The sequence below is a fragment of the Papio anubis genome, chromosome 14, assembly GCF_008728515.1.
Source record: "Papio anubis isolate 15944 chromosome 14, Panubis1.0, whole genome shotgun sequence".
NCBI classification, from domain to species: Eukaryota; Metazoa; Chordata; class Mammalia; order Primates; family Cercopithecidae; genus Papio; species Papio anubis.
The window spans coordinates 30,776,014-30,791,973 of NC_044989.1; the positions used below are offsets into that span (position 1 = coordinate 30,776,014).

Genomic DNA, 15,960 nt, shown 5'->3' on the forward strand with positions numbered 1-15,960 from the left:
GGCCTCCCAAAGTGCTGGAATTACAGGCACGAGCCACTGTGCCCGTCCCCATTTTTCTTTTCTTATAGTCCATTCAAAGCAAAAGATTAGAGTCCTGGTCATTTTAGTAGGTCTGGTAAAAACTGCTGGAAGGCCAAGAATAGATAAGAGTTTCGACTTTCCTTTCAGCTCACAGACCTGCTTTTGGAAGGGTCCCACTCAGCATGCCTCCCATTACACAGAGCTGGTTCACCTCTCCACCATACAGGAAACCCCATCCTAGGCATCTGTCCCTGTCACTCCTTGGCCTGCCTGCTGCTCCTCACTCCTTTGGTTCACCAGCTCCCTGGCTCTGAACTCCGTATCTTGGTTTTGCTTTATTAGTTTATTGACCTTGGCCTCTCTGCTTGGCTCTGAACTACACAGGCTTCTGGGCTAGGTACTGTTCTAAACACTTCAAATGTGTTAACATATTTTTTTTCCTTACATAAACCATATACACTATGATTATCTCTGTTTTGTAACAAGGAAACTGACGCGCACGAGGTTGATTATTTGCCTAAGGCACATAGCTAGTGAGTGATTTACAGGTCTAGGATTTGAACCCAGGCAGTCTGGCTCCAGAGTCCATGCTGTATTCTGCTTGCAAGTGAATCCAGCAGCACTCTCTTCTCTTGCCTCAGTGCCGGGCTACCCCTCAGCAGGGCTGGTGTCTGCCCACCTCCAAGCTCTTCCTTGTTAGGGAAGGGAGAGCAGATCCTCACATTCCAGAACTCAGAATCTTGATCTCATTGCTCTGGGCCTCGTGTACAGCCCACTTCCACATCACCTCCAGAGGTTCCGAGGCTGCACCAATGGGTGTGGGTTTCCAGCCTTCATACAGCAGACCCCAGTGTGGGGGTGGCTCCCCATGCCCATCTTCCAGCCTCACAGCTGGTGTGGGTGGGCTCCACTCTGCTCGGACCCGGAGCTGTCCACAGTGGTCACTCCATTTCCCTCAGTTCATCACCAGGAAGAGGGTGTACTGCTTGGTTATGACTGACTGCACAGAACTGTACCCAGGCTCCTGGGAAGATGGCTTTCACAGGAGGTGTTGGCACTACCAGTACATTAATTCTGACAATGCTTCGACTATTATTGTACCTTTCAAATTTGATGCACAGTGTCTGGAAAGACACCCATGTTTTTCTTGGGGAGAGTGGATTTGCTGTGAATTTGAATGGGACCCAGGTTCTTTGATAGGATAACTGGAGGACACAAGGTAGGCAATGGTGATGAGCAAGTGTGCCGAAAGGTTGGAAGGCAGCCCTCACTGTGTCATGGCCAGGTGACAGGATGTCCCACGGCAGCAGGGGCAGTCACAAAGACAGGGCCCACCCAGACCTCCCAGGGAGTGATAGGAAGAGGGCCTTAGCTCAGACTGCAGATTATTGCAGAGAACCCAAGAAACTGTTTTTTTGGATATAAAGCTTCTCTCCTTCTGAGCCTAGCCATGGACACTCAAAGACTTCCATACCTATTACAAACCTGGGCTTTTCCGCATTCCCAGAAAACCAGTGGACTCACCTCTGCCTGTTACAGAGTGGCTGGGAACAGACATTGGTGTTTAAAGAGCAAGTGAGCGACAAGACTTACGGTCATTGCTGAAGTCATCCACTAATATGATTTCCCGGATCAGATGCATAGGGGTGCGGTTTAATACACTGCAAGATGGAAAGAGAAAAAAAATCATTGTGACTTCTAGTGGCAAAATATATGTCATTAATCTGAGTTTTAAATAAACACCATTGCATTTGAGGAATGAAAAATCAGAGCACCAAAGGGCTTGTCCAGTCATATTGCTTATCTGTGAGCCAGCAGGAATGTAATGCTGCCTTCACCATCTTAATGAATACCTCCACCACCCGCAAAGCCATCCAGACAGAAGCCCAGGAGTTAACCTCGGCAACCCTCCTACTCCCTGAAACCCCACAGCAAATCAGTAAAGACTGGCTGGTTTGACTGGAAAATGTCACTCAAATCACTTTCACTTCTTATAGCTCTACCCTGATTTAACCTATTCTGTCTGGTTTATAGCCTCAACTTGCTCCAGCCTCTCCCAGGCCATCTTGCTCGTGGTCTCCAGAGTGAACTTTCTGACATGGAGCTTTGATTGTGTGATTCTCCTCGCCAATGCAAATAAATAAACTGACAACCCCCCAGGGGCTCCTCACTATTGACATCCCAAATCCTCAGCACGTTCCTAAGGCCTTTGCCATCGGAAGCTGGCCCACCTTTTCCCACCTCCCATGCTCAGTGCTGCTGTCTGAAGCTATCCTGCTCATTCATAACTGAGAGCCTCTCTCCTGCTGCTGCCGCCACCGCCGCTGCTGGAAATGCCCCTGTGCTGCCCACAAGGACCAGTTTGAATGTCACTTCCTCCCTAACAGCTTTCCAAGCCACTTAGTGAGAATTAATTGCTTCCTCCTCTGAGATCTCCTAGCAGTTTGTATCTGATCCTACGGCTTTTTTCACTTCCCAGCCCTGAAGTTTGGTTTTGTACCTCGCCTGCCTGTGGTCCCCTCTGGGGGGAAATATCCCAGGGTAAGACCCTTGACCCATTGCTCTCTTTATTGCCAGAGTCCAGCACAGCACCTTGGTCCATAACTGTTCCCTTGAGGGATATTTACTGAACACCTACTATGTGCTCAGCACTGGGCATATGATGATTCTACCCTCCAGAAGCTTGTGGTGTAGCAGCTACTTACTGCAAGCTGTGTAATCTTGGGCAAGTTACTTTACTGCTCTGTATAGCAAAGGATCCCATCTAGAAAACAGGGATAATAATAGGAGAGTACTTATTTCACAGTGCAGTTGCGCAAATTAAAGGAGAAAGTGTATAAAAAGCATTTAGCATGATATTTGGCACTTAGTGATAACAAATGGTTGCAATTGTTTGTTATCACTTAATTTGGTGCATCATTAATGATTTTTGAATCTAACTGACTCACTTACCCCTCCTGTGCTATGGATCTCTACCCAGGGGCAAGGTTAACTCTGGGTCTTAGGCCTGACTGAGATGACTGGATCCTGTTTCTCCTGAACACCCCAAACTACGTGACTTCTCAGACACATGCGTGGGCCACACCAGCCACCACGGGATTCCCAGAGCCCCATGTATGTTGGAGAGAGGCTTCAGAATGGATGCAGGTGGAGGCGCTGTGTGCAGCCCTCCTCCCAGGAGGGCCCTTCTGAGCCCTGATTGGAGTGCACCACCCCTTCTATGCAGGATGCAGACTCTCCGGGAAGAGAACTTAGCCTGGAGCTCCCATATTTATGAAGCCTTGGTTCTCACCATGGCAACTAGTATCAGGTGGAGAGAGGAACCCCAACACAAAGTCCTGAGCCCACTGTCTCTGTCTTCGGGAGCTCGGGGTCAGGGAGGGGAAAGAAAGGCTGCAGCCTCTGCCAGAGGATGATGGAAGGGGACTGTTCACCATGATCGTCCCAAAGAAAACACATACAAACAACAACCAGCCCTCTAATCAGGGAGGGAGGCAGGAGACAGCGGAAAACTTGCTGGAAGAATAACTCCTAATGAGGTTTGATTACGGCTGTAGATTCTGCATTCGATTCTGCTAAATCCCTGCCAGCTCTTTGAAATTCAAGAGTTCTCTTCTGAGAACATCAAAAGGTAAATCGCGTGCGGCTCTGCACTGGTTGAACTGAGAGATGATTAGTGAATAAAAAATGTCCAGGGTTTAAAACAGAAAAGAAAAAAAAAAAGAAATAGTCAGCAATGAGTGCTAATTAGACCATTTCCTGGTAACACCAGGAAACACAAGCTTGTTTTTGCTTCTCTAATCGGAACAGTTGGAGCGACGGTGGAGTCCCCTTAAACATGGCCTGCGGCTGGGAGGGCCTGAGGTGGGCGTGTGCTCTGGGTGGTCAGAGGAGAAGGTCAAGTCCAGTCCAAGGGACCTGGCCTGGCCTAGGTGGTCCTCCAGGGCCCTCCCTCATGCACACCCATTCTCATTCCCTCCACCCAGGGAGGGAATGGTTGCTCAGGTCTCCCCCACTTGCTCTCACCACTGCCTCTACAGCAAAGCAAATTCATTCTTTCGTCCAGGCCCAGCACAGGATAGCTCTTCTCAGCCTCACTCCCACTCCAGCTGCCTTCCCCACACCCTTCTTTACTCTGCCTCAGCATGGGAATAAGTGCTCTCCTCACTCTGCCTGGAATTGTTCTAGAACAGTCTTCTACATGCAGCTCATCTCTCTGCCAGAGGGCAGGTACACAGGCGGCTTCTACACCTGCTGCGCCCTAACTATGGGCCCTCGAGGAGCGCCCAGAGGCCGCAGGGCAGCGTGGGCAGTGTGGGCTCAGAGGCCAGGTGGGCTGCACCACCCACTAACTGTGCAATCCTGAACCAGATAGATGCTGGTTCGCTCCCAGCCTTCATTTCCTCCTGTAATTACATTTTCCTTGTAAAAGCAGGCGATATTAATACTTGACCTACTTCACAGGCTTTTGTGCGTGTGAAATGAGGAAATGTATTTGAAATTGCTTTGTGAACTCCACGGTGCTCTATGCAGGCAGGTTTTATCAAACGCTCCATAAATACCAGTAGAATGAAGACCCAAGCCCGGCTGACAGTTGAGTTTAGTCATTCTGGAGTGCGACTAACTTGGGTTCAAGTACTGTTTCTTTGTATCCACCATTCACTAACAGGGAGAGCTTCAGTAAGTACTGAACCTTCAGCACTATAATTTCCTCAGCTGTGTGAAAAGAGCTCACCATGCCTGGCACACAGCAGCTGCTCTCTGAATGGGGGTATTGATATTAATAATATTGAAACTATTAATAGCAATATGCATAACTTTCCCAAGTGGGATCCTGGAGCCAGCAGCATCACTGTCACCTAGATACTTGTTAGAAATGCAAATTCTTGGGCCCCACTCTAGGCTTACTGGGTTAGACTTTTTTGTTTTTTTGAAATGAAGTTTCACTGTTGTTGCCAAGACTGGAGTGCAATGGCACAATCTCGGCTCACTGCAATCTCTGCTTCCCAGGTTCAAGTGATTCTCCTGCCTCAGCCTCCCGAGTAGCTTGGATGACAGGCGCCTGCCACCACGCCCAGCTAATGTTTTGTACTTTTTTAGTAGAGACGGGGTTTCACCATGTTGGCCAGGCTGGTCTTGACCTCCTGATGTCAGGTGATCTGCGCGCCTCGGCCTCCCAAAATGTTGGGATTACAGATGTGAGCCCCCGCGCCCAGCCTGGGTTAGACTTTCTATAGATGGGGTCCAAGAAACTGTGTTTTAATAAGCCCTCCAGGAGCTTCTGATGCCTGCTCAAGCTTGAGAGCCACTGCATTAGAACTTGGCTGTCTGCCAGGGCTGGAGGCTCACAATGTACACCTGTTGTCACCGCTCAGGCTCACTATATGCCAGGCACTGCTCCAAGTCCTTTCCCTATCTGAAATTATTTGACCTTCTCCACAATAATGTCAGGTAATTATTAGCAGTCTCTGTTTTGTAGAAAAGGAAACTGAGGCAGAAAGACTAACTTGCTTACTTATGGTCACATAGCTGTTAGGGGCAGAGCCATGAAAATCTGTCCCCAGAGTCCAAATTCTTAAACACCTTAGTCTGAGAAATGGCTCCCCTAGATCTAGGATATTATAAAAAAGCAACAGTGAGAAGATTCAACACATGCCTCGGAGCCCCGATGGGAGGGGTGGCGGTGAAGGATGCCCCAAGAGGAAGGGGACAGCGCTGGGTCTCCCATAAATATGAGGACTCACTGCAGCAGGAGTCAACATAAACCACTCTTCAGGGCTTGTTTCCTCTCTAAGTGAGAAGGTCCCCTAATGCATCAAGGTCATGCTTCTCTACCCCCACCCCGTCATCTGTGTACCCCATTGAGCCTCCACCTGCCTCTGAGTGCCCCACGTGAGCCTATCTAGTCCCCAGCTAACTCAAGAGCTTAGGGGGCCAGAGGGTCCGGGCAGGGAGTTGCAAAGAGCCTGACAACAAAGCCTATCCAGAATTCCAGAAAGTTAACAATGAAAAGTACCTTAGAGAAGATCCCTTTATTGAAGACCTCTGAGACAGGACATGCCCTTCAGTCAGTCCCCTCTCAGTGGCTAGTGATCCATTTGTGCAACAGGATAGGGAGTGAAAGGGAGGTATAGAATCTTAAGGCATGGAAGTTTCTAGAAGTAATCTTTCCTGCCTCCACCCCTAACATTCATTTCTGCCCTGCCTGCTTTTGATGTAAGCTCCTGGTTGTCTACACATGGCTCTCAGGTCCCCGATTTGCTGTTTGTGTGTGTCACGCTTGGGTCTGAGCTCGAGGCTGGCTGACATCTGAAGTTCCTAAGAGGCAGGAAATGGGCTCCCTCAGCTAACTCATCTGGCACGTCATGGGTGTCTTCTGAAAAGTACGGGGCTGATGGGCCCCGAGAACCCTCCCAGAGTGCAGGGTTCCAGGGCCTCGGGGCAGCCCTCCATCAGGTGGGCATACAGAGGAGCTGGGCTGTACCTCCGGGAAAGCCAGGAAACCTGAGGCCTGATGCCTCTGCTCTCACTATGTGTACCACCTGCCCCATAGGCTCAGGATGAGGCTCCAACTGGAGTGAGAGAAGGAAGGTGTTCTGCAGGCCACAAAGCTCAGGATACATTTAACATAGTAATCTTATTATTATTAAGTGTCATTCATACCATGTAGAGGTGGAGGAGTGGCAGGAAGAGGAGAAACATGTCTTAGAGTCTGAGCACAGCAGCTAAAGTACCCTCGAGGACATAAACACTGTTAGGGAGGCCTGGGGGGCCTAGAAGCCCCCATATTACATACACTGTAATGCCCCCAAATGTCTGAGACATTCCCAAGAGGAAAGTTTACTGTGAGAAATGTGATAGAATTAGAAACATGAAAGATATTTTTATCATCATTTTCTGCAGATGTAGTTAATAACATGCCCCAGGGTCACACGGCTAGACAGTGGTAGGGTTTGGATTTGACTCCAGGGCTTCTGACTCCAAGTGTGGCACCCTTTTAAGTCTCCCATAGCCTCTTCTCTTTGATCAAGCACTTCCTCCATACCAGGCACAGTTCTCAGTCCTTTAGCCGAATTAACCCGTAGCAACCCTATCAACCCTATGCACTAAGTAGGAATAGTATTCTCATTTCCTTGGTTAGGAAACTGAGCCACTGGGAGGTTAAGAGATGGATAAGATAAGCCCTTGCCCTAAAGGAGCTTACTGAAGGTTACAGGCCGGAAAAATGCAGCAAGTACTGCAGTAGTGATATGCAGAGAAGGGCCCAGAGGAAGCCCCTGATTGGTTGCATGTGTGTGACTGTGTCAGGGGATGGAGGCGCCCGGCATCAGAGAGCTTCTTGCAGGATGGGCAGGGAGAGGCCGGCCTGGAAAGCGAGGGGCCTCTCTCAGATGCTAACGCTGTTCTCATGGAAACATCTGGCAGGTATGCCCAGTCATGACCAGTGGGGCAGCCACCATAGCGGTGGGGAAGGCAGAGGTTGCAGTTGGCCTGCTCCATGAACCTGCCCTGGTGCCCCAGCAGATCGCAGCAGTGGGGCTGTGGTCTGGCACTTCAGAACCAGCCACCTCCACTTCCCCGTGTGTCCTCTCAGCCTAGATGCCCCAGATGCTCCTCCCCTCACCACAGGAGACCCAGGAGAATTGGGCCTCCTCCATCCCTGTTGTCCCCACACTTAACCAGCCAGGCACTTTGTTATTGTTTATCTACCCTGAGACTCCCGGTGACACCTGACAGTGACTTGGCACATTTTCTTGTCAAGAGCTGTTGCCTTGTTGGGAAATCAAGTTTGAATCAGGTGGCTCTTGGGGTGATTGCACAAGCCAGGATGGGCACGTGGCTGGAGGAAGAAGCCAGCCTGTCATTGCCGAGGATGTCTTAACAGCAGACAGGGCTGTCCCCTTGGATGGGTGGAAGCACTGGGCTAAAAACTGTGTGTCTGGGCAGGTCCTTCCCTATGTCTCTAAGGGATTTGGTGACCGTGTACTTGGACATTCATCATTCGTGACAGATGGAGCTGAAGATTTGGTGCCTTCCCGCAGGGTGACCCTACTGCAGGACTTACCTCCCAATCACCTAGAACTTCCCACTGCCCACAGCCATGCGGGGGTGGGAGAGACAGGAAAAGTGTGGCCTGCATGATGGAAACAGTAAGAGATTTTGCTGTTTGGTGCTCTCTGACCCATGTTTCATCATATTTCCTTCTTTGTGGCATCGGCACCAGCTGATGTGCTGCTCAGCAGGACAGGAAGGGTCTAATGAGCCGTGTGTCATGGGGACATGGAGGTACTGCGGGTTCTTGCTCAGCTGCGGGATGTGGCTGTGGCACTCCTGGCCCCGAAGGATGCTGAATGCCACCACTGGGGCTAGCCTCTCCCTGCTCAGGCTGCCAAGAAGGAGGACTCTGAGATCAGAGTGCAAGGCCTGGAATCCTGCCTCACTATCATTGGCTAGGTGACACGGGACCTTGATTTAGTATCTCCAATGTCAGTTTCCTCAGCTGTGAAGTGGGCGTGGCAGTGGCCTCCTCACCTCTGCAGCTGAGGTGCACAGAATATGTGTGCACAGGAGCTGGAGTGAGGGCGGCTGCTGTCATTGCCATCTGAGAGGTAGATGCTACTGGTGGCCTGAGGGAGGGAGAGGAGGACAGATGACTTCTGGAGAGGAGGGTGGGTATGGGGGAAGGAGGGTGAAACAGCCAGAGTCTTTGGAGAATTTGGGGGAGGAATTCCTGGGTAAGTCTTCTGGGTGCAGTTCTACGTTCTGAGGGGAGTTCTGCTAGGGCCTGGCACTGGGACTTGGGTATATCAAAAACCCACACAGGCCAGAGGCCATTTGTAGCAGGATATACCTATTAGAGCAAGAACATGACCCAGAGGATGAGTGGACTGAAGCCCGAGGGCAACAGGGATGGAACTGCAGGTAGATGGTCAGGAAGGCAAGCCTTAGTGATTGCTGCAGGCCGTTCTGATTTGCATGGCCCCTGGCAAGTGTGTGGGAGGGCAGAGAGTCAGGGTGCTGGATGCTGACCCCAGCCTGATGCTGGGGCTGGGGTGTGCACTCAGCCTCTCAGGGCCTCAGCCCGTTCCTCATTTGTGGAAGTCAGAGCCCATGCTCTAGGGGCAGCCTGGCAGAGTGGGGAGGCCGAGGGCTCTGAGGTTGCTTCTTCTACTTACTCTCTTTGACCTTCTGCACATTACCTAACACCACAGGCCTCTGTCTTTCTATAAAATGAGATAATAACCTCCCTTACAGGAATGTGAGGAGTGACTAAGTGGACGCATGTGACATATACAATAGTGCCTAGCATGTAGTTAGATGTGTCTGGTGTTCCTAGGACAGGGCCGGGCACCAGGGGAGTAGACACACTGTCACCAGTTGCTGGCCTGGAGCTGGCCAACAGATGAGCAAGGATGCCTCACCTGCGGATGGTCCTGAGCAGCGTGGAGCGGGCCTCATTGTGGAAGGTGATGATGATGCTAGTGGGTGGAAGGTCCGTGCAATACACCAGCAGCGTGCATCTAGGGAAGGAAAGGCACAGGACAAGTGAGACCTTCAGGGACAGAGCATATCTGCAGGGCTAGAACCGAAGGCATCTGGGTGGGCACCCCTATGCCAGATGCTTGATATCTAGAGGGGCTTCCCCAACTGCAAAGCGCTAGGTAAGACCCCATGGCTTCACCGGGCCCTAAGAGGGGCTGGGGAGCTCCAAGAATAACTAAATCTGAATTTTCTTCCACCTTGGGGGAACCTGGGCTTGGAGACAAGTTGAGTTGATATACGGAAAATAAGTGTGGTGTTTCTTGCATGCCTGAGCTAGCGTACGGTGGCTCCTGGTAGCTGCATGAACACAACCCCAAGTCTTGGGCTCTGCTCCCCACTCTGTGCCCTTTTGGCCCATCTGCCCACGCCACTGGCCAGTGGGTAGATTCCAGTCGGCAGAGGCTTCACTGTGTTCTGGGTTAACAGCTTCAGGCTACCATGTTGTGCTGATGCCTGGCCCCTGCAACACACACCTAAATCTGGCATGTAAGAGGCAGAGCCCCAAACCCTGGTATGAGTGATAAAACCCCATCTTGAAAAGGCATTCACTTCCATGTATCCAGGATTATTTCCTATGACAATTACATCTGGGGTAATTTCAATTTAATACCTCGCTGCAAGTGAAAATTGTAGCCTGCAGCTTGAAAATTACTGTAATAATGAAAATAAACCCGCCAAGTGAGGCTGGTGGCACCAGGGGCTATCACTGGGTAAATGCTTCCTCCTGTTTCTTGCTATTTCGGGGGATGTTCCATTATTGCAGGGGGCTGGGGGATATTAAAAGAGGAAGTAAATAACAGACTTTAGGGAGTCAAATATTTGCTTTTTTCATTTTCTATTTTTTTCCCTGGACCTGGGGCTTTTAATGTAGGGTTCAGAGACCCAGGGATAGACTTTGAGGGACATGTGAGCCTCTGAAATTGTTTGCAAACTGTGTGTACAAATATGCATTTTTTTTCCTGGAAAGATAGTTCATAGTTTTCACTAGTCTCAAGAAAGTCTGTGGCCTAAAACATTTAAGATACTTAGTCCTAGGCTAATGGTCCTGATGTCATGTTGGCCTCTCACATAACTCTGATCAGTTTTTTCTACAGGGGCATACACTGAAGGCTCATGGTGTTGATCCAGAGAACTTATTTAGAAAAAGCCAGGTAGCTCTGTTCAGGACTCAAGCATGGGCTGGGTGCGGGTCATCCGGGAGGAGCCAAAAGTTAGGGAAGGAAGACCCCAGGGGCAGAGATGGTGGAAAAAGTAAGTCTTGTCCTTCAAGCCTGTCCTCTCTGCCAGAGACAATTTCTCACCATGTCCTTTCTGCCCCACCTCCTGAATTCACCCCTCCTCTCATGCCCATGGTCTCTCAGACAGTCCTTTTTTCTCAGAGGAGCATTGCAGCAGCTTCCTGACCCGACTTTCTGTCTTCAGCCTCTGCCCCTGCCAGTCATGTCCTGTCCACCACATAGCTCTGCCAGAGCTTCCTCTGGTTTGACTCCCTCCAGCAGTTCCTGATGTATGAAGTCCAAACTCCCTATCACAGCCTTCTAGACCCTTCAAAATCACAGTCTTGTATGCTGCCATGACTCTCCGCCATGGCTCATGCTATTACCTCTGCATGGAGCCATATCCTTTCTCCTTCCTCTACCTGAGGACTCTTACTCAACCTTTAAGACCCAGAGCAAATGTCCCCTCTGCTGTGAAGGTGTTCCATACTCCCCCAAATAGGTAAGAACCTGTCCTTTGTGTTGCCATCATTCTGTACATAACTCTTTTGAAGCAGTTCTTGTGATGAGACTCTCCTCAATTTGACTGTGAGTTCCTCCAGGGAAGGCCCATGGCCTTGTCCATCTTTACATCACTAGAACAGGATTTAAGTAAACCAGTTGTCCATTGATGGAGAAAGGGAGAAAGTAAGTCAGGAAGTGTGTTCCTAGGTCAGCTGAAGACAGCCTTTTCCAGCTTTCTAAGGTGTGACAGCCAGCCCCCTGGATGGCTGCCACTGATCTTTACCAACTGGGTTTTATGTCCTTGTGTAGCCCCTGCCTCAGTGAAGCAGGGCAGCTCATATGACCTATAGAATATGGTAGAAGTGACAATGTGTGACTCCCAAGGTTAAATCACAAAAACATAGCAGGCTCTGCCTTGGCCACTTGGAGGGAAGCCAGCTGCCATGCTGTGGGGACACTCGAGCGCCCTGTCTATGGAGAGATGTCCAGGTGGAGAGGAACTGTTGCCACCTGCTGAAGGCTGGCACCAACTTGCCAGCTATATGAATGAGCCACCTTGGAAGTGGGTCTGCAGCTCCAATCAAGCCTTCAGATGACAGTGGCTACAGCAGACTTCCAACTGCAGTTCAATGAGGCTCCAAGCCAGAACCACCCAGCCAAGATGCTCTGAATTCCCGACCCACAGACACTGTGAAGATAATCAATGATTCTTGTTGTTTTACACCACGAAGTTTAATCAGGAGTGATTTGTTGTACATTAGATAACCAGTACAAAAAGGGAAGGAGAATGTGTTGAAACAGCTCCCAGTGAGAGGAGACCTTGGCCTTGCTTATCTTTGGACACAGACCTGACTCACTTAGGAGTGGAGGAGAGGGAGGGCATTGCTCGTAGGTGGTTGAGGCGGAACCAGGGTTGAGGGAGACCTGGAGGAAGTCTTAGTTGGCAGGTGGCAGGTCTGTGAGAGCATGGAGGGGCTTGGAGACGCCCAGGCAGAGGGGAGGGAGCCAGCATGGTAAGCCCCAATAGGAACAAGGCAGATGTCAGGGAGGAGGTCATATCTCTCTAACAGAAGAAAACAAGTCACAGAGCTCGGCAGAGCCTCCTGGTGTCTGCATAAAAGACAGCGGAGGAAAAAGAGCCCAAGCAGAGCGACTCAGTAGGCTGCCACCATCAGGACAGGGTGTGTCCAATGGCCAGGCCTGAAGCTGCTCCGGGCTGCTGTGGTCCCTGCCATGGGGGAAGATGCTCGGAAACCCCTCTTGGGGTTAGGACGAAGGCACTGCCTTGGGGATGCTTCCTCTTCCACATGCTGGGAGGCAGGGGGACCCCACACCCCAGCTTTTGCAGTGCAAGTTACTCAGGGGCAAGTTGGAGAGGGAGGGTGGTACTGAGAGTTATCTCCTTAGAGAGCTTTTGAGGACAGGGGCCATTTGTCCTGCCTGGGAGGACCGGCTGAGGAGGCAGGTATATTGACCACAGTGACACAGATGCATGCACACACACAGCTATGCAGAGGCATAACTCTGCCTGGGGTGGCAAAGATGGCTTCATGGAGGAGGAGGTGCTGGATCTCATGGGGGTGAAGTAGGGAGGGACAGACAGAAATGGGGCACAGAATCCCAGTTATGGGCACAGATCTAGACCTGCAGACCATGTGAGGCAGTTCCCAGAATCCTGGGTTGGGGGATCAGGCTACCACTGGCCAGCTGTGGGACCGTGAGCCAATCACCCACCTCTCCAGCTTTCCATCTGCTCCTCTGTAAGCCTTGGACCCAAGGCTCTCTTGCTAAACGCTCTCACAGCATCAGCTGTCAGAAGCTCTGACTGTAGCCAACATTCAATACGCATGTTTAATTTGAATGGAATGTCACAAATGCCATTTTGTAACTGAGGCTCAATTGTCAATGGGCATCCGATGATACTTTCCCAAGCCTCAGTTTCTTCATCTGGAAAATGGAGATAACAATTCTGGAAGATTTTTTCTCTCAGACTATTATTATGTTAGGTGATTACAGATGCTTGACAAATAGTAACTATTATTATTTTTAGCATCAGCCCAAATCTGCAGACGACTCTGCCTGCTGGGTGGAGCCAGATCTCACAGGGGCTGGAAAGGCATCTTTGGTGAGGGGTTCCATCATGTCCCTCAAGCAGGTAAGGGGCACTGAGAGGCAAGAGGAGGAGAGATCAAAGAATGCAGTGTCAATGTGAGTGAAAAGAACCTGGGCTCTGATGCCTGGATTTGAGTCTGGACATGTCAAGAACTGGTTGTGTGCCCTTGGACACGTCATTTACCCTCTCTGAGCTTCAAGATTGTTCCTTGTAAAATGAGGATAAATACACATTTTTGTTGTGAAGACTGCAGATGATGCATGTGAGCTCCTGGTGTTTAAAGGGTGCTGAGGAAATGGTAGCTAGAATTGCTATCATCACGCCCAGAGAGTGGCTGAGCTGGCCTGCATGCCAGGTTCAGTTCATTGACTAGAATCACAAGCTCATGGTTTAGAAAAGGAAAGGACCATGGAGACGACACAGGTTAACCTCCTAAACTGGGTCCACCTTACTGACACAGCAGGCATGGGTTGGAGCCTGAGCCATTGTCCTCCTGGTCTCTGAGACCCCGAGCCTCTGTCCCTGCAGAGTAAAGAACAGGGCTATACCCTACGAGCTCCTCCAGCACGCACAAGCCCAGGGAGAGCAGGTAGTGCGGTGCCATCCCATACCTCACAGGTTCGAAAAGCTTCACAGGACCCCCCTCCTGCGCCTGCTCACAGCTCAGGAGCCTGGACTCTCCCCTTGCCTCAGGTGACCCTCACAACTGCCCCCACTCCACAGATGAGCCGAACTAAGGCTCAGAATCTCGCTCAAGGTGGCACACCTGGTGAGTAACTGGGGTGAGGGAAATCCACGTCTTATGACTCCTAATCCGGTGCTCGTCCCTACAGTCTCCCTGTGAACTCGCCGGGGCTAAAGGCATCTGCCTTGGAGCCCTACATAGGAGTCGTCTGTGGTCCAAGGACCAAGGGATGAGCATGGGGATGGGCAGCAACAAGGTTGAGAGTCTGAGGAAAAAATCCAGAAAGCCGGACATGGTGGGGAGAGTTGGCCCAGAGAGCAGGGTTTCTGTGGGAGAGATCTAAAAGATTAATCAAACAGTGAGATCTATTAGGGGCATGAGGGAATGGAAAACCCTGCCAACACCGAGCTCTGGCGCCGGCAGACAGACGAGAAAGTATGTTGATAATTTATTAAAGACGCGGTGTTTTACTGGAAGAAGAGCCAGTGAGCAGGAAAGATTGGGGGTGGGGTGGGGGACACCGTAGAGTCTCCATGAGCCAGGAGGAGACTCCGGTCTCAGCTTTATCTCCTGGGGAAACAGACTCCCGGGGTCTCTAGACCCGATGGCCACAGCAGCACATGATGAAGGCATGCTTCTCTGAGCTGATCGCTGACATGCCGTTTCTTTCTCTTCTATTTTTAATGAATGACTCAGCGAAGACTCTCTATTTCCCCCAACTTAAACTGGGGCTCCAAGAGCTTCCTGGACTGCCAACCTCTGGAGCATTCAGTGCCACTTACTGTCCGAAAATGCTTCCAGGGAGGTGCTCTGAGATGTTAATCCCAGGGTCTAGGGAAGAGTGGCCCCTCTTGCCTCTGCACAGTCACTGCCTCCTGCTCACCCCACAACACCCTCCACCCTGCACCTGAATATGTGACAAGTTGGCATGTCAGAAACATGCTCAGTGATGGTCGCTGTCAGTCATCACAGTCATGTCATGATGCGTGCGATGCCTTTTATTTTATCCCACAAGCTCGTTACATCCTGGCAGCAGCCTATAACGGAGAGCATGACGATGATCATCGTCACACCCGTTTCATCGATGAGCAGTCAGGGCTCCCAGTGCTTCCGTGGCTTGCCTGCCGGGGCCAGGACCCAGGCCCTGGGACACACAGACACATGATCTTCCTCCTGTGGCACGCTGCCTTGATGGGAGAAAAGACTTGGTCATAAATTAGAAACATTCGGGATTTTATTCTCCAGCATGAAACCAGGAGGGAGTGATGGAGAGGCAGATCCACTAACTCTGAAGCAGCGTGGAGAGCATAATTATTATTACTGAAATGTCGGTGCCAAAGAGAAGCTGCTCTGGCTTCTCTGGAATTGACAGCAGCTCTGAATCTTAAAGGTGGGCTCTGGCATCCCAGACGGGAGTCTGAAGACAGTTAGAGAATGGGAAAAGGTCAGGCAACTACACAGCACAATGAAACAGAAATCAAACAGGCCTGGCGTGAGACACACTGGGACTGAACCTTCGCTGTTTGGAGTTCCCAGTTTACAGTGATGATGGTATCCACCTCCTGGAAAGCTGTTAAACTACTGCTCATTGAACCCTTCCCAACAGGTACCATACAGAGCACCTCACATCTTTACTGCTCACAGTAACTCTATGAGGCTGCTACTGGTTTACAGGTTCACTAATGAGGAAACTGAGGCACAGAAAGGCTAAGGAACTCACTCCGACTAGCGAAGGGAATTTGAATCAGGCCTGCTGGACCCAGCGTCCTTGTCACATGTTGTAATACCTCTGTACCAGGACTGTTCCAGCTGTGACCCAGGTCTATTCTGTGGCCTTGTACACTGTGTATACTCACGTACCCACTCCTGAATGACCA

The 15,960-nt window shown here is 50.6% G+C and overlaps 1 protein-coding gene across 4 annotated transcripts in view; it reads right to left on the minus strand.

Annotated features, from left to right (window-relative positions):
- GALNT14 (polypeptide N-acetylgalactosaminyltransferase 14) overlaps positions 1-15,960 on the minus strand; it is a 227,687-nt gene that overhangs the window by 45,771 nt on the left and 165,956 nt on the right. For all 4 annotated transcript variants that reach the window (XM_021924716.1, XM_021924718.2, XM_021924717.2 and 1 more), the window contains exons 3-4: positions 9,444-9,542; positions 1,615-1,682 (exon numbers count right to left, since the gene is read on the minus strand). In XM_021924716.1, coding sequence (XP_021780408.1) covers positions 1,615-1,682; positions 9,444-9,542 — 167 coding nt within the window. The remainder of the gene's footprint in view (positions 1-1,614; positions 1,683-9,443; positions 9,543-15,960) is intronic.